Source organism: Struthio camelus, chromosome 30 (genome assembly GCF_040807025.1).
Source record: "Struthio camelus isolate bStrCam1 chromosome 30, bStrCam1.hap1, whole genome shotgun sequence".
NCBI classification, from domain to species: Eukaryota; Metazoa; Chordata; class Aves; order Struthioniformes; family Struthionidae; genus Struthio; species Struthio camelus.
Window position 1 is genome coordinate 442,429 of NC_090971.1, and position 17,158 is coordinate 459,586.

General features: G+C 67.0%; 2 protein-coding genes across 3 annotated transcripts; both read left to right on the top strand.

Moving 5' to 3' along the window:
• Positions 1 to 283: 283 nt before the first annotated feature.
• On the top strand, positions 284 to 7,408 carry LOC104139752 (V-type proton ATPase catalytic subunit A). Of its 2 annotated transcripts, none has more exons than XM_068922227.1 (14): positions 284 to 411; positions 2,583 to 2,711; positions 3,060 to 3,274; positions 3,451 to 3,588; positions 3,687 to 3,838; positions 4,362 to 4,524; positions 4,802 to 4,910; positions 5,441 to 5,563; positions 5,679 to 5,793; positions 5,889 to 5,952; positions 6,032 to 6,235; positions 6,747 to 6,841; positions 6,963 to 7,134; positions 7,234 to 7,401. In XM_068922227.1, the coding sequence occupies exons 1-14, from the start codon at positions 330 to 332 to the stop codon at positions 7,324 to 7,326; spliced, it is 1,854 nt and encodes a 617-aa protein (XP_068778328.1). In that variant the 5' UTR covers positions 284 to 329; the 3' UTR covers positions 7,327 to 7,401. The 2 variants fall into 2 exon arrangements, with proteins under 2 accessions (XP_068778328.1, XP_068778329.1); XM_068922228.1 differs by lacking the exon at positions 284 to 411 and adding an exon at positions 2,187 to 2,407 and having other exon boundaries at positions 7,234 to 7,408.
• Positions 7,409 to 8,732: 1,324 nt separating this feature from the next.
• LOC138062896 (lens fiber membrane intrinsic protein-like) lies at positions 8,733 to 17,080 on the top strand. Its single transcript, XM_068922131.1, has 6 exons — positions 8,733 to 8,810; positions 13,672 to 14,831; positions 15,437 to 15,615; positions 15,883 to 16,023; positions 16,430 to 16,564; positions 16,724 to 17,080. Exons 3-6 carry the CDS (start codon positions 15,447 to 15,449, stop codon positions 16,789 to 16,791), a joined length of 513 nt encoding a protein of 170 aa, XP_068778232.1. The 5' UTR covers positions 8,733 to 8,810; positions 13,672 to 14,831; positions 15,437 to 15,446; the 3' UTR covers positions 16,792 to 17,080.
• Positions 17,081 to 17,158: the final 78 nt, after the last annotated feature.

Sequence of the window (17,158 nt, forward strand, 5' to 3'; positions counted from 1 at the left end):
CCTTCTTGGTATGTTTGCGGCCTGCTGCCATCTCCCGATGGCCTGTGAGCACCCGCCGAGGAACGCGGTGCCGTGAGTCCTCCTTCCTGGCAGGCCTCTCTCTGCGTGACTGCAGCCAGCCGTTGTTTTCTTGCCGTTGTTGCCAACGAGCGCTCCGTGGCGCTTCCCCGGGGGCCGTTCCCAGCCCGCGCCGCTTTCCGCAGTGAGTGAGCGCATTCCTCCCCAGGCAGCGCGCGGCAGCTGCGGCCAGCTCAGCCGGGCGTGGGAGCTGAACTGCCACCGAGGACTTTCTGCAGCCAGCAGCTGCGATATGATGACAACCAAAAAAAATGTCTGGCCAAAGCTCAGGGAAGGCGACCAAAGGGGCTGGGCAGCTGGCAGCGGCTCTATCCTGGATTAGAGGTGGCTTAAGTACGTTGATGTGGCCCTGCTGCTTCGGTCTGCTGCTGGGAACAGAGGCAGGCGTTTGCTGGTGGGAAAAGTGGCGTTTCCTGAAAACCTCTGGGTGCTGAACCTCGCCGGGGCCGGTGCCCGAATGCGGCCGGCTCTGGGGTTGCTCCGGCGAGGAGCCTGGCCCGGAGCTCCCCTGTGGGCGCCTCGGCCGTGTGCCGCCCCGGAGGCAGCCAGCAGCGGGCGAGGGAAGAGGGTGGCAGCCGCGTCCCCTGCTCCGAGCCGGGGTCCTGCGCGAGGGATTGGGGATGAGGCCCTGCTGGTGCCGCATGTGCACACGCGGGCGCGAGCGCCTTCTGGGCCTGCGGTGCACACGTGGGTGCGTGCATTTGCAGCTGTGCGCAAGTGTGTGCTCACACTCAGCCCCTCCCTCACCCTCGCACCCTCAGTTAGGGTGCGCTCGCGTCCCCAGCTTGTGCGTATTCACCCTCACACTCACACCTCCAGCCCGTGTGCGCTCACACTCGCTCCTTGCCCCCCAACCCCGGGTACTCACCGCCTCACACACACCCACTCCTACTCACACCTGTGGTGTGCACTCACACTCGCCCCTCATGCTCACCACTTCCCCACAACACCCCCCCCCCCACGCTGGCCGGATGCCTGGGCCCCTTCTGCTGCCAGTCCCCCGGGGGCTCAGTTTCCCCATGGGCAGCACCCAGCCCCCCCAGAGCTGCCCCCACAGGGACCCCCAAGGCTGGTGAGGGGCAGGGACCCCGGGGCCGGTATGGGGGGGGACACGGGGACAGGGATGGGGACCCCGGGGCCGGTATGGTGGGGGGACACAGGGACGGGGGCAGGGACCGCGGGGCTGGTCTGGGGGGGGGGGGGGACATGGGGACGGGGACCCTGGGGCTGGTCTGGGGGGGGGGACATGGGGGCGGGGACCCTGGGGCCGGTATGGGGGGGGGGACATGGGGACGGGGACCCCGGGGCCGGTATGGTGGGGGGACATGGGGACAGGGTCGGGGACGGGGACTGCGGGGCCGACATGGGGGAGGGACATGGGGATGGGGGCAGGGACCTCGGGGCCAGCATGGGGGGGGAGACACAGGGACCGGGACGGGGACCCTGGGGCCAGAATGGCAGGGGGACAGGGACGGGGACTCTGGGGCTGGCTGGAGGGACACGGGGATGGGGGGACGGGGACCACAGGGCTGGTATGGGGGGGGGGAACACGGGGACCGGGATGGGGACCTGGGGCCGGTATGGTGGGGGGGGGACACGGGGACAGGGATGGGGACCTGGGGCCGGTATGGGGGGAGACATGGGGACCAGGATGGGGACCCTGGGGCCGGTATGGGGGGGGACACGGGGACCGGGATGGGGACCCTGGGGCTGGCCGGAGGGGACACGGGGACAGGGGGACGGGGTGGGGGACCACAGGGCTGGTATGGGGGGGGGCACAGGGACGGGGACAGGGACCGCGGTGCTGGCCTGGGGGGGACACGGGGACGGGAGGGCCCTGGCGGGGGCAGGGACTGCGGGGCCGGTATGGGGGGGGACACGGGGACTGGGATGGGGACCCTGGGGCTGGCTGGAGGGGACACGGGGACGGGGGGACGGGGTGGGGGACACAGGGACGGGGGCAGGGACCGCGGTGCTGGCCTGGGGGGGACACGGGGACAGGGGGGCCCTGGCGGGGGCAGCCCCCCTTGGCGGCCCCGGGGACGGGGCCGGTGGCCGTGGCCGGCGCGCGGCGGTGCCGGTCGGCCGGGGCGGCGGGGGCCGGGGCGGGGGCTGTTGACTGTACACAGGCTGCGCCCGCCGCTGCCCTTGGCGCGACCTCGGCGCCGGCCCCGGCCGCCCCGGCCCGCTCGGCGGGGCCATAAATGCCCGGGGTGGCCGGGGCGGCCCGCTCGGCCGCCCCGTCGCGCCATGGAGCCGGCGCTGGCCCGCCTGGCCGAGGCCGACGCGGAGAGCCGGCTCGGCTCCGTCCACGGCGTCTCGGGGCCCGGTACGAGGGCGGCGGCGGGGGGAGCGGGGCGGAGGCATAATGGCATTTTTGGCCCCAAAACGGGGAGGTGACGCAGCCCGGCTTAACGCCGGCCTGCGAGGGTGGGGGCGGGCCGGACGCCGGGGCCCTGCGGCGGGGGGGGTCACAGCGTTCCCCCCCCCCCTTGTCCCCGCAGTGGTGACCGCCAGCAGCATGGCCGGCGCCGCCATGTACGAGCTGGTCCGCGTGGGCCACGCCGAGCTGGTGGGGGAGATCATCCGGCTGGAGGGCGACCTGGCCACCATCCAGGTGTACGAGGAGACCTGTATCCTTCGGGCGCCCTGGCCTGCCGCGGCCCCCTCTCCTCCCCCCCCCCCCCCGCCCCCGTCTCCGTTTCCATCTCCGTGCCTGGTGTTTCCATCCCAGTCACCATCTCCCTCTCCACCTCCCTCTCCCTATCTCTGCTTCCACCTCCATCTCTCTTCCCATCTCCATTTCCATCTCCACATCTCCATCCCCCTCTCCACCTCCTTTTCCACCCGCTCCTCCATCACCATCTTCATCTCTGTGTGTCTCCATCACCATCTCCACCTCTACCGCTGATTCCACTTCTACCTACGTTCCCATCTCCGTCTTCATCTCCATCCTGGCCTTTTCCTGAGCGCTGGCCCAGCGGGTGTCTGCGTGGGCGACCCGGTGCTGCGCACAGGGAAGCCGCTCTCGGTGGAGCTGGGTCCCGGCATCATGGGCTCCATCTTTGATGGGATCCAGCGTCCCTTGAAGGACATCACAGAGCTGACCAAGAACATCTACATCCCTCGGGGAATCAACATCCCTGCGCTGGGCCGTGATGTCAAGTGGGACTTCACCCCCAGCAAGCACATCCGAGTGAGCTGGGGCCAGCTATTTTCCATGGGAGATGGTGTCTGGGATGGGCATGGAGCTGAGGAGGGGAGGACACCCCCGGATGTGGGTCCTGCACCCTCGCTGGGGCTGGGGATATGGGGACACCCTTTCTCGAAGCATCTCCCTTGTGGCTGGTCTTCACAGTCCTCTTGTCCCAGGTCGGGAGCCACGTCACGGGCGGAGACATCTATGGCGTGGTGACCGAGAACTCGCTCATCCAGCACAAGATCATGGTGCCACCGCGGAGCCGGGGCACCGTCACCTACATTGCACCCCCGGGGCACTACGACATCTCGGTAGGGGCTCTCGGGGCTGGGGCTGGCCTTCGGGGATGGCTGGAGCCATCCCCCCATGGCTCCCCTGGTCCCATGTCCCTGTACCTGTCCCCTGCCAGGATGTGGTGCTGGAGCTGGACTTTGAGGACACCAAGGAGAAGCTGACCATGATGCAGGTCTGGCCTGTGAGACAGACCCGGCCTGTGGCTGAGAAGCTGATGGCCAACTACCCACTGCTGACGGGCCAGAGGGTCCTGGATGCCCTTTTCCCGTAGGTCCAAGGCTGGGGATGGCATGGAGGACAGAGGACAGGGATGGGAAACACGGATGGGGGACAGGGAGGGGGATGGGGGACAGGGAGAGGGATGGGGGACAGGGATAGGGGCCAATGATAAGGGCCAGGGATGGAGCTAGGGAGAGAGACAGAAACAGGGGATGAAGATAGGGGACAGAGTTGGGGCGGGGGGACAGGGATAGGGGATGGAGTCAGGGATGGGGATGGGGAAGGGCATAGGGACAGAGATGAGGAAGAGGATAGGGATGGGGACGGTCCTGGCAAAGAAGAGGGCAGCCAGGGGCTCCCGGGTAATGCTGGGGACACCGGGGGTCTCACCCACTCCCGACGTGGATCCCAGGAGGGGATGGGACAGGGGCAGTGGGTGGCCAGGCAGGTCTCGGCTCCATCTCCTTTTCCATGGCTCTAGTGGGGCTGATTTTCCCCACCTTTGGGGGGAACCCAGCTCCCCTCTGTGGGCTCTAGCACGCCTCTGTCCCCACGGTGTCCCGGTCCCCAGGTGTGTCCAAGGTGGCACCACTGCCATCCCAGGGGCCTTCGGCTGCGGCAAGACGGTCATCTCGCAGTCCCTGTCCAAGTACTCCAACAGCGACGTCATCATCTACGTGGGCTGCGGTGAGAGGGGCAACGAGATGTCCGAGGTGCTGCGGGACTTCCCAGAGGTGAGCTGGGGACGCCCAGAGGTGGCACGGTGGGGACAGCGAGCTGTCTGTCACGGCAGTGGGGACAGCAAGCTGAGCATCACAGCAGGGTGACAAGCCATGTGTCGCAGTGGTGGCAGCAAGCTGGGCATCATGGGGGGGCCATCAGGATCATGGTGGCACGTGCCACCAGGCACAGGGGGCTGCACCGGGCTGGGCACAGGCAACCAGGGCAGTGGTGGCCCCGATGTGGTGTTGTGCCCATCGCACCGGCAGTGATAGTGCCGGTGGCCCCCAGCTCACCATGGAGGTGGACGGGAGGACGGAGACCATCATGAAACGCACAGCGCTGGTGGCAAACACCTCCAACATGCCCGTGGCCGCCCGTGAGGCCTCCATCTACACTGGTGAGTCAGGGCGCATGTGTGCAGGCAACTGTGTGTGAGTGTGTGTGTGTGTGTGTGTCAGTGTGGGTGCACATGCATGGATGTGCACGTGCAACAGTGTGCAAGCTCTTGTGCTTGCATGCGTGTGCGCTCAGGTGTGTGGCGAGTGTTTGTGTGTGTGTGCATGTGTGGGTGTGCTCAGGCATGTGTGGCGAGTGCTTGTGCACGTGCACGCGTGTGTGCATGCATGTGCACGTGCAACTGGGAGCGCAGTTGTGTGCATGCATGTATGTTTGGTGCATGCATGCACAACAGAGAATGTGTGTGCATGCGCACACATGTGTGTGAGCAGCTGCATGAGCTCAGGCATGCATGTGCATGCATGGGTGCATGCATTTGCAACTGGGAGAGCACTTGTGTGCCCATGCATGCATGTTCGGTGCACGCATGTGCAACTGAGCGCACGCACGTGCCTGCATGCGCGTGAGCTCATGCACGCACATGTGCACGCATGCGCCTCTGCCTGGGCGTTGGCGCACGGTGCCCCGCAGGCATCACACTCTCCGAGTACTTCCGTGACATGGGCTACCACGTCAGCATGATGGCCGACTCGACGTCGCGCTGGGCCGAGGCGCTGCGCGAGATCTCGGGACGCCTGGCCGAGATGCCAGCGGGTGAGCACCTTCCCTGGCTGCTGCTGCCAGCAGCCACGAGACCACGGTGATGGCCTCCAACCGGCTCCGTGGGTGCTGGATCTGGCCGTGCACTAATGGCAGCCCTCCTTTGCAGACAGCGGCTACCCAGCGTACCTCGGCGCCCGCCTGGCGTCCTTCTACGAGCGAGCCGGGCGGGTGCGATGCCTGGGCAGCCCCGAGCGCGAGGGCAGCGTCAGCATCGTCGGCGCGTGAGTGCCCGCCGGGGCGGTTGCGGGTGCTGGGCCGGTGCGGGGGGCTGCCGTGGATGCCCCCACCGAGCCCTCTCCCTCCCTGTCACCCACAGCGTGTCCCCGCCGGGAGGGGACTTCTCTGATCCCGTCACTTCGGCCACGCTGGGCATCGTGCAGGTGAGCAGGCATCGCGTGCCTGCGCGCCCCTGAGGGCCGCCCCGGCTGGCTTCGGCGCTGACTGCGGCTCCATCCCCAGGTTTTTTGGGGGCTGGATAAGAAGCTGGCGCAGCGCAAGCATTTCCCCTCCGTCAACTGGCTCATCAGCTACAGCAAGTACCTGCGGGCGCTGGAGCAGCACTACGAGCGGCAGCACCCTGACTTCCCAGCCCTGCGCACCAAGGCCAAGGAGATCCTGCAGGAGGAGGAGGATCTGGCCGAGATCGTCCAGCTTGTGGGCAAGGTGCCAGCCCCGGGTGGGGGATATGGGCTGCCAGGGGGCTAATGGCCTTGGAAAAGGGATGGGGAGAGGGGATACGAGATGGGAGAGGGGATAGAGAGGGGGATATGGGGTAGAGATGGGATGGGGGTGGGGGGTAGGGCATGGGGATGAGGGATACAGGATGGGAGAGGGGATAGAAAGGGGATGGAGATGGGGATATGGGGTGGGGATGGGGGATACAGGGTGGGAGAGGGGATGTGGATGGGGGATAGGGGATGGGGGACGAAGCATGGGGAGGGGAAGAGGGGATGCAAGAGGGATACGGCATAGGGATGAGCGTTATGAGATGTGGGAGGGATGTGGGAGGGAGATGAAGGATATTGGATGGGGCATATGGGATGGGATGGGGGGATATATGGGATGGGGATGGGGTCACGGGCTGGGAGGAAGGCTGGGGAGGGGGGATAGGGGCTGGGAAGGTGCAAGGGCAGAAGGGGAACTCAGGGGCACCTTAACGCGCCCTCCACCTCAGGCCTCCCTGGCCGAGGCCGACAAGATCACTCTGGAGGTGGCCAAGCTCATCAAGGACGATTTCCTGCAGCAGAATGGCTACTCGCCCTACGACAGGTACCCACGCAGCCCCCCAGCCCCGGCGGGCCCGGGCCCCTCCTGAAATGGCTGGGTGGCGCTGCCGCTTCCTGCCCCGGGGCAGCCCGGGCAGCCCGACCCCCGGCCCCTGCCCTCCCAGGTTCTGCCCCTTCTACAAGACAGTGGGGATGCTGCACAACATGATCACCTTCTACGAGCTGGCCCGGCATGCCGTGGAGGCCACGGCGCAGGCCGAGCGCAAGGTCACCTGGGCCACCATCCGCGAGCACCTGGGGGACATCATGTACAAGCTGAGCGCCATGAAGTTCAAGGTAGGGCACTGGTGGCACAGGCACAGCTCCTGGCCCTGGCCTGGGGGATGCAGCGGCGGTGGGGAGGGGACAGCCACCCACGGCCCACCGTGTCCTCAGGACCCCGTGAAGGACGGCGAGGCCAAGATCACCGCGGATTATGCCCAGCTCAATGAGGAGATGCAGACGGCTTTCCGCAACCTGGAGGACTGAGGGGAAGGAAGGGGATCTCGCAGGAGGCCCCCAGGGGCCACTGACAGCACGAATAAACACTCGGTGGCGATTGTTTGCCTCCAGGTGTGGTTTCCCCCCCACGCTGGGTGGGGATGCATCCGGCCCCTAGCATGCCATGGGGCTCTGCAGGACCCTTGGCATCATCTCCAGCTTTTGGCTTGGCTGCCAGGATGGCTCAGGCTGGGGGGGCAGGATGCCTGGGTCCTTTTCTGGTGTGGAAATGAGGCTTGATGGGTCAGGCGGGAGGAGAGCCAAGGGGCAGTGGTGGCTGCTTCATCACGGGGGTGTAGGAGCCTTTTGGGGGGGGTGAAGTGGCAATTATGGGGTACAGCTGCCCTCAGGATCCTCTGCTGTTCCCAGGGCTCTGCCAGCTGAGCACTGGGGGATTCGCTGCACATGTGGGCATCCTCACCACCAGCGGGATTGGCTAGTGAGCCTGGAGGCTTGCAGCAAGCATCCTCTGTCACGGCCTCGCTCCCCGGTGGGGAGGGGGCCCGGGGTGACGGTGGCACCAGTGGAGCTGTCCCCGAGCCTCAGCGCCGCCGATGCTACGTGCCGCTGCTGCCTCCGGCCCCGCGGCCCTGCCAGCAGGAGGGAGGAGAGGCAGCGCCGGGATTATGGAAAGCCCCGAGCCCCCCCGGGTGCTGGGGGGGGGGGCACTCGGCTCTGGCGCGGGGGGGACGGTGGGGACCTGGCCCCGAGCGCTGCCAGGCCGGACGTCGGCGCTGGGCTGGCTCCAGCACCGCCAAGACGAGGCGGGGTGTTTGCGGGCTGCTAAGGCAAATAAAGGGACGGAGCCACCCCCCCCCAACGTGGCCTGCCGTCCCCCCGGGACCGGCCGGTCCAGGCTGGATGCGGCCCCCGGGCAGCGGGTGGGGGCTGGATCCGGTCGGCCGGTGCAGGGCCCCCTCCCGCACTGCCGCCGGTACCTGCGTGCAGGCAGCCAGAGGCGGGACGTGCCCCCCCCCCCCCCGGGTCAGGGTGTGACCACCCCCATTTCTGTGTGCCCCCACGGGCGGATGGGCCCCCTAGTGCGGGCTGAGCCCCCGCGTGCCCCGCGGGAGGGGGGCCAGGGAAAGGCGCGGGGCCTGTTCGGGGCCCCCAGCAACCCCCGAGCGGGATGGCACCGCAGGGGGGGGACACGTGTCCCCCCCCATCCCCGCTTGCCCCTCAGAGCTGTTAGGATCCCCCCGGGGGGGGGGTCCCGGTGCCCCCTTGCCCCCGGGCCGGTCGGGATCCCTCGGGAGGGGGGGTCCCGCTCCCTATTTGCCCCCGGGCCGGTCGGAGGCCCCCGGGGGGGGGCACGTCCGTGGCCGCCGTGGCCGCCCGGGGCGGTGCCTCTGCCCCCCCTCCCGTCCCGTCCCGCCCCGCCCGGAGCCGCCGCCGGAGTCGGAGCGGGAGCCGGAGGGAGATGTGGGTCCTGCTGCTGCACCTGGGGCTCGGCTCGGCCCTGCTGCGGCCCGGTGAGTCCCGGCCCCGGCCCCGGCCCCGGCCCCGGCCCCGCGGGCTGCGGAGGCGCCGGCAGCGCCGGCAGGGCGGGGGCCCCGGCGTCCGGGGCTCAGGTTTGGGCGGGGGGCAGCGAGCTCGCCCCGTCCCTGCCCGGCCCCGGCTGGGTCCCCGTCCTCGTCCAGGTCCTGTCCCTGTCCGTGTCCCCGGCCGCGGGCCCTGTCCCCCTCCCACGCGGGCCGGGGGTGCTGGGTGGGTGTCGGGGGTGTCCGGCGGGTGTCAATGAGGGAGTGCAGGGGTGCCGGCGGGTGTCGGGGGGGTGTCGAGGATGCCCGGCGGGTTTCGGGGGTGCACAGCGGGTGTCGATGTGGGTGTGCAGGGGTACCGGGCGGGTGTCGGGGGGATGTCGGGGGTGCACGGCGGTTGTCGATGTGGGTGTGCAGGGGTGCCGGGCGGGTGTCGGGGGTGTCCCGGTGTTGGGGCGGGAGTGCAGGGGTACCGGGCGGGTGTCGGGGGGATGTCGGGGGTGCCGGGCGAGTGTCGATGTGGGTGTGCAGGGGTACCGGGCGGGTGTCGGGGGTGTCCCGGTGTTGGGGCGGGAGTGCAGGGGTACCGGGCGGGTGTCGGGGGGATGTCGGGGGTGCCGGGCGAGTGTCGATGTGGGTGTGCAGGGGTACCGGGCGGGTGTCGGGGGTGTCCCGGTGTTGGGGCGGGAGTGCAGGGGTACCGGGCGGGTGTCGGGGGGATGTCGGGGGTGCCGGGCGGGTGTCGATGTGGGTGTGCAGGGGTGCCGGGCGGGTGTCGGGGGGATGTCGGGGGTGCCGGGCGGGTGTCGATGTGGGTGTGCAGGGGTACCGGGCGGGTGTCGGGGGTGTCCCGGTGTTGGGGCGGGAGTGCAGGGGTACCGGGCGGGTGTCGGGGGGATGTCGGGGGTGCCGGGCGAGTGTCGATGTGGGTGTGCAGGGGTGCCGGGCGGGTGTCGGGGGTGTCCCGGTGTTGGGGCGGGAGTGCAGGGGTACCGGGCGGGTGTCGGGGGAATGTCGGGGGTGCCGGGCGAGTGTCGATGAGGGTGTGCAGGCGTGCCGGGCGGGTGTCGGGGCTGGAGTGCGGGGTAGCGGGCGGGTGTCGGGTGTGTCCGGGTGTCGGGGGGCGGGTGTCGGGGCGGGTCTCCGGGGCGTGCAGCCCCCTGGGCGCTGCTCCCGGGCACCGTCCTCCCCGCCGTCGGGCAGGGCCGGGGCGCTGCGGGGGCCGCCGGCGCCTGAGCGCGCCGCCCCCCCCTCCCCCTCCGCAGGCTGCGCCACGACCCCGGCCCCGAGCCCGGCCCCGACGGCCCCGACGGCAGCGGCGGCGGGCTGCGCGGCGGACTGCGGCAGCCGGCTGGGCGGCGCGGCGCGGGCGCGGGCGGCGGCGGGCGCCGACGTGCGCCTGGGCTGCCCGGCGGCGGGCGGCCGGCTGGGCGGGCTGCGGGCCGTGCACTGGCGCTACGGGGGCGGCGGCGCGGCCGTGTGCAGCTGGGCGGGGGACGCGGCGCGCTGCAGCCCCCGCTACGGGCAGCGCGCCGGGCTGGCGGCCCCGGGCCCCGACGCCGCTCTCACGCTGCGGCGCCTGCGGGCCGCCGACGGCGGCACCTACACCTGCCTGCTGCTGGGCGAGCACGACTGCGCCTGCTGGGAGGTGACGCTCTCCGTCGAGGGTGGGTGCCCCGGCCCCCGCCCCGGCCGCTGCCGCCCCTCGCCGCGGCGTCAGGCCCGCGGCGGTCGGCGCTCCGCTGGTGGCTGAGCGGCTCCCCCCCCACCTCCTCCGCAGACAGCCCCTGCGGCACCGGGCCCTGCTCCGGCGGCCGGCGCGCCGCCCGCCCCGCGCTGCTCGTCCTCCTCCTCCTCGTCTTCCTCTCGGCAGCCCTGCGGCTGCCGTGACGCCCGGCGGCGCAGCGAGGCGGGCGGGCGTCTGTTCGTGCGTGGAGGTGTGAGTGCGTGGGCTCGCACGCCTGTGTCTGCGTGCTGGTGTGTGTGTGCACGTGCAGTGTGTGCATGCCTTTGTGTGTGCACCTGCATGTGAGGTGTGAGTGCAAGGGTGCACGCATTTGTGAATGTGCATGCATGTCTGCGTGCTGGTGTGTGTGTGCACGTGCACCGTGTGCGCCTGTAAGTGAGGTTTGAGTGCATGGGTGCACACATGTTGTGAATGCACATGCGTGTGTCTGCATGCGGCCGTGCGTGTGCACGTGCAGTGGTGTGCATGCCTTTGTGTGCGAGTGCATGGGTGCGCACGTATGTGAGTGTGCGTGCATGCATCTGCATGCTGGTGTGTGTGCACGTGCAGTGTGTGCCTGCCTTTGTATGCACTTGCATGTGAGGCGTGAGTGCATGGGTGTGCACATGTGTGGAGTTCAGGATCCTACGAGGAGGGAGCAGGGCAATAAGTAGGATTGCAATGCTGGACTTGAGGAGAGCTAACTTTGGCCTCTTGAGGGACCTACTTAGGGGAATCTCATGGGGTAGGGCCCTAGAAGGAAGAGGGGTCCAAGAAAGCTGGTTAATATTCAAGCGTCACCTCCTCCAGGCTCAAGATCGGTGCATCCCTCTGAGTAAGAAATCCAGCAAAGCGGGCAGGAGACCTGCATGGATGAGCAAGGAACTCCTGGCAAAACTCCAACAGGAGAAGGAAGTGTACAGAATGTGGAAAAGGGGACAGGCCACTTGGGAGGAATATAGGGATACAGAGAAGGCAGAGTTGCTGAATGCCTTCTTTGCTTCAGTCTTTACTGCTAAGGCCAGTCCTCAGGAATTCCAGACCTTGGAGACAAGAGAGGAAGTCTGGAGAAAGGAAGACTCTCCCTTGGTTGAGGAGGATCGGGTTAGAGATCTTTTGTCCAAACTCAACATCCATAAAACCATGGGCCCTGACGGGATGCATCCGTGAGTGCTGAGGGAGCTGGTGGATGTTATCGCTAGGCCACTCTCCATCATCTTGGAAAGGTCCTGGAGATCAGGAGAGGTGCCTGAGGACTGGAAGAAAGCCAATGTCACTCCAGTCTTCAAAAAGGGCAAGAAGGAAGAGCCAGGGAACTCCAGGCCTGTCAGCCTCACCTCCATCCCTGGAAAGGTGATGGAACAGCTCATCCTGGAGGTCCTCACTAAGCATCTCTGGAGGACAAGAAGGTGATCAGGAGTAGTCAGCATGGATTCCCCAAAGGGAAATCATGCTTGACCACTCTGATAGCCTTCTATGACGGAATGACTGGCTGGGTAGATGAGGGGAGAGCAGTGGATGTTGTCTCCCTGGACTTCAGCAAGGTTTTTGACACTGTCTCCCATCACATCCTCCTGGGTAAGCTCAGGAAGTGGGGTTAGATGAGTGGACGGTGAGGTGGATTGAGAACTGGCTGGATGGCCGAGCTCCGAGGGTTGTGGTCAGTGGTGCAGAGTCAAGTTGGAGGCCTGTGGCTAGTGGTGTCCCCCAGGGGTCAGTGCTGGTGTGTGTGTCTTGTTCAATATAGTCATCAATGACCTGGAGGAAGGGACAGAGTGCACCCTCAGCAAGTTTGCTGATGATACTAAACTGGGGGGAGTGGCTGACACCCCAGAAGACTGTGCTGCCATTCCGAGGGACCTGGACAGGCTGGAGAGGTGGGCGGAGAGGAACCTCCTGAAGTTCAACAAAGGCAAGTGCAAGGTCCTGCACGTAGGGATGAATTATAACCCCGTGTACCAGTACAGGTTGGGGGCTGATGGAGAAGGACCTGGGAGTGCTGGTGGACAACAAGTTAAACATGAGCCAGCAGTGTGCCCCTGTGGCCAAGAAGGCTAATGGGATCCTGGGGTGGGTGCATTAGGCAGAGTGTTGCCAGCAGGTTGAAGGAGGTGATCCTGCCCCTGGTGAGGCCTCACCTGGAGTACTGTGTCCAGTTCTGGGCTCCCCAGGACAAGAGAGACCTGGCGCTACTGGAGAGAGTCCAGCGGAGGGCTACAAAGATGATGAGGGGACTGGGGCATCTCTCCTCTGAAGAAAGGCTGAGAGAGCTGGGCCTGTTCAGCCTGGAGAAGAGAAGACTGAGAGGCGATCTCATCAATGTGTGCAAGTATCTGAAGGGGGGGTGTCAAGAGGATGAGGCCAGCCTCTTCTCCGTGGTGCCCAGCAACAGAACAAGAGGCAACGGGCACAAACTGAACCACAGGCAGTTCCATCTGAACCTGAGGAAAAACTTCTTTGCTGTGAGGGTGACAGAGCACGGGCACAGGTTGCCCAGAGAGGTAGTGGAGTCTCCTTCGCTGGAGATATTCAAAACCCGCCTGGATGCGATCCTGGGCAATATGCTCTAGAGGTCCCTGCTTGAGCAGGGGGGTAGGACTAGATGATCTCCAGAGGTCCCTTCCAACCTCAACCATTCTGTGATTCTGTGATATGTGAGTGCGCACGCCTGTGTCTGCGTGCTGCCGTGCGTGTGCACGTGCAGTGTGTGCATGCCTTTGTGTGTGCACCTGTATGTGAGGCGTGAGTGCATGGGTGCACGCACACATTGGTGTGCATGCCTTTGTGCACGCGGTTGTGTGAGATGAGTGCCTCTGTGCGCATATGTTTGTGAGCACGTCTGTGTGTGCACACAAGTGGTTGCGTGCATGCCTTTGTGTTTGTGTATGTGAGGGGAGAGCACGTGAGTGTGTGTGTGTGTGTGTGTGTGTGTGTGTGTCTGCACGTGTGTGCATACGTGGCGGTGATTGCGTGGTGAGGCATGCACATGTGCAGCAGAGCACATGCATGTGCACGTGAGGCCACGCGTGTGCACAGCGCCGTCAGCCAGGACGAGAGCGTCACAGCGGCAGCCGGAGCCAAGGCTGCAGAGGCTCAGGATTTGGCCGTCTCCGTCTCCGTCTCCAGGAAAGGTGCCCTGACCCCAAACCGGGTCCTTTTAAGCCCAAAATGCCCGGCACAGGGGCTCCAGCACCCCGAACCTTCGCAGCCCGCCAGGACGAGGAGGGCTCCCTGTTCCCGTCTCACAGCCCTCTCAGGCTTCAGGGGCTGCAGGAAATACTGCTCAGCGCTGCGTGGCGGTGACTTTCCACCTGGCACCCCTGATGTTCCTGGCATTCCCAGCGCATCAGCAGCCCCCTGCCAGCACCGTCTTCCTGGGACAGCAGCAGCGGGTCCGCCGAGCGAGTCCCGGCCCTGGCCGGCACTGATCCTGCCCCAGCGATGGGGCTCTGGTGGCCCCTGGGGTGCTGGTCCCCAGCCTGGCACAGCACCAGCTGTGTTTCTGCAGCAGGATCCTCCCTGCTGAGGGATATGGGGCTGGATGGGACCCGAGGCTGCATGCGACCCCGGGCTGTATGTGACCTCGGAACAGACTGAACCCCAAACCCCGGGCTGGATGTGGCCCTGGACCAGATGGGACTCCACTCTGGACAGGACTCTGGGTTGGATGGGACCCCAAACCAGATGGGATCCCATGCTGGATGTCACCATAAGCTGGATGACACCTGGGACCAGAGGGCACCCTGAGCTGGGTGGGACCCCATGCAGGACAGGACCCTGGAGCAGATGTGACCCCCGACCAGATAGGACCCCAGGCTGTTGGGACCCTGGGTCAGATGGGGCCACAGGCTGAATGTGACCCTCACCCAGATGGGACCCCGAGCTGGATGTCACCCTGGACCAGAGGGGACCTCGGGCTGGATGCAACCCCAGACTGGATGCCACCCTGCCCTTTCCCTCTTGTCACCCCGCCGTGCCACCCAGGTGGCTGGTCGTCATCAGCACGTCGCCAACGTCCCCGGGGACCCGACGGCGGTCGGGCCAGGAAAGTGCCCGCTCGACGTTTTCCTGCCAGCGCGGTCCCGCGTCAGCACTTCAGGCCGGGCTGCGGCGCCGAGACCTTTCCAGCCCTTTGTGGCATGGGACAATGGCAGCGCCGCACGCACCCGACCCTTTAACCGTGGCTGGGCCCCCGTGCTGCTCACTCGCCCCTGCGCACGGACACACGGACACACGGACACACGGAGGTGCCCAGCTGCGGGCCACGGCGCTGCAGGGTGCTGAAGGTGGGTGAGCGGGACAGATGCCACCCTGGACCAGATGGGACCCAGGACCCCATGTGCCCTCACCTGTGCCAACCCTGGGGTCCTCAGGGTGCCACCCTGGATACTTCAAGGTGGCCCTAGAAGTGGCACCTCTGGAGGTGCCAGCCCTGGCACCTGGGAGCCCCAGAGCCACCACCCTGTGTGCCCCAGTGTCCCCTGGAGATACTACCACCCCTAGCATCACTGAAGATGTCACCCAGGGTGGCCGCAAGGTCCCTAGAGGCCTCATGTCCCTCAGCATCCCTAGAGGTGCCACCCACGGTACCCTCAGTGCCCTTTGGAGATGCCACCCCAGATACTCCTGGTGTCCCCAGAGATGCCACCCCATGCCCCCACCATCACCAGAGGTGCCACTCTGGGTGCCCCCAGTGTCCCCTGGAGGTGCCACCCCTAGTGTCCCAAGCAGTGCCACTGCTGCCCCAAGCCCCCAAGACCGTGGGCGGCACCGTGGCAAACTCAAAGTCCACCGGCAGGGTGGGGGGATCCCCAGGGTGGCCTGGGGAATGGCAGGTAGGTGGCTTGGGAAGCAACCCCAGAAGCAACCCCAGCCCCCTCCCTGTGCCCAGGGCCACGGCGATGCCGGCCCGTGGGGGGCTGCTGTGCGCCGCCTCCGGCTTGGCACTGCTGCTCGCCGCCACCGCCACCGACTTCTGGCTGCAGTACCGGGCGCCCGACGGCCCTGGATGCCAGGGCCTCTGGCGCGTCTGCCTGGGCAGCGCCTGCCACCCGCACCCCGGCACCCCAGGTAGGTGCCAGCTGGGGGTGGGTGGTGGGAGACACTGGAGGGCTGTGATTTGTCTGGTGTCTGGAGGGTGGAGGTGGGGCCGGGCGGTGGTGGGCTGAGTTGTGTCTGTTCTCTGCAGACGCACCTGGGGGGCTCAGTGCCATCCCTGTGCTGCCTCCCGCATGCCCATGGGGTCTGTGGGGCGACGCAGTGGGGGATGGCTCTGAGGGGCGCCTGCTCGCATCCCCGCGCCCCGGGTCGTCTCTGACACGTGTGTCCTGTCGGCAGCGCTGTGGGATGCCACGCGGGTGCTCATGCTGCTCTCCATCCTCTCCACCACGGCGGGCATCGCCCTGGGGCTCTCCGCCGCCGCCAGCAGTGCCCCGCGGCTGCGCATCCGTGTGGCCGGCGCCACCCTGCTCATGGCCGGTACGCAGGGCCGGGGCCGCGGGGGTCGCGTTGCGCTGGGCACGGTGCCAGCTTGTGGGGTCAGGAGCTGGGGCAGTGAGATGCTGGCCCTGCAGATGTCCAGGGAGCTGTTCCCAGGGAGAGGGGACCCCGGGGGCCTGGTCACTGCTGTACTGAGCTCTGCCTGGTCTCTGCTAGGTTGAGCTGTACCTGATCTCTGCTGGTCTGGGCTGTATCCAGTTTCTGCTGGGCTGATCTGTGCCCAGTCACTGCTGTACTGAGCTCTGCCTGGTCTCTGCTAGGTTGAGCTGTACCTGATCTCTGCTGGTGTGGGCTGTGCTCAGTCTCTGCGGGCTCAGCTGGGGGCTCAGAGTGCCCTCTCCACACACCCCATGCCCCTGACCTGGGCTCGCACCTGCCCCCACAGGGTTCCTGGCACTGCTGGGCCTGGCAATGTTCACGGCCGCGACGGTGAGCGTCTTTGGGAAGAACCACGCCGACTGGCGCTTCTCCTGGTCCTACATCCTGGGCTGGATCGCCGTCGTCCTTGTCGTCTCAGCAGGTAGCGGCGCCTGCCCAGGCTCGCTCACTGCAGGGCTGAGCTGTGCACGGTCTTTGCTGGGCTCCGTGCCAAGGGCACCCATGGGCATGGGGCTGCTGCGAGGGCACCCGTGCCTGTGCCAAGCCCGCCCCATTGCCCCACGGCCTCGTCTCCCCTCAGGGCTCTTCCACGTTTGCGCAGCCTCCAAGGACCCGACTCCGGAGAGCTCCGAAGTGGCGGGTGCCTGATGGGTGCCTGGACCTTGCCCCTGCCCTCTCCCCCCAACCTGCTGCCCCACAGCCCCCGGGGACCAGGTGGGGGCACCCTGAGCTGCAGGACGCTGCTGAACTGAGCTGTGCCCGGTCTCTGTGGGGCCAAGCAGTGCCCACTCACTGCTGAGCTGAGCTGTGCCCAGTCTCTGCAGGGCTGAGTTCCCCTGGCTCCCCCACCTTGCTGCCCTCATCCCAGTCTGTGCCCCCTTTCTCCCCCCCATGTAGGCGCTGTCCTGCCATGCTAATAAACAGCCGTGGCCTGGTGCTATTGTGTCCGGGGGATCTGTGGCCCCCGCGGGTGGTCGAGTTTCCCTTCCTGAGCATCATGTAACAGGGATGTTTA

Excerpts from the sequence above, each read along its gene's own strand:
- LOC104139752 (XM_068922227.1), top strand. The coding sequence starts at position 330 with ATGTCTGGCCAAAGCTCAGGGAAGGCGACCAAAGGGGCTGGGCAGCTG. Across the intron at positions 5,564-5,678 it reads CCTGGCCGAGATGCCAGCGG|ACAGCGGCTACCCAGCGTAC; the intron begins GTGAGCACCTTC and ends CCTCCTTTGCAG. Across the intron at positions 6,842-6,962 it reads GGCTACTCGCCCTACGACAG|GTTCTGCCCCTTCTACAAGA; the intron begins GTACCCACGCAG and ends CTGCCCTCCCAG.
- LOC138062896 (XM_068922131.1), top strand. The coding sequence starts at position 15,447 with ATGCCGGCCCGTGGGGGGCTGCTGTGCGCCGCCTCCGGCTTGGCACTG. Across the intron at positions 15,616-15,882 it reads CCCGCACCCCGGCACCCCAG|CGCTGTGGGATGCCACGCGG; the intron begins GTAGGTGCCAGC and ends TCCTGTCGGCAG. Across the intron at positions 16,024-16,429 it reads CGCCACCCTGCTCATGGCCG|GGTTCCTGGCACTGCTGGGC; the intron begins GTACGCAGGGCC and ends CTGCCCCCACAG.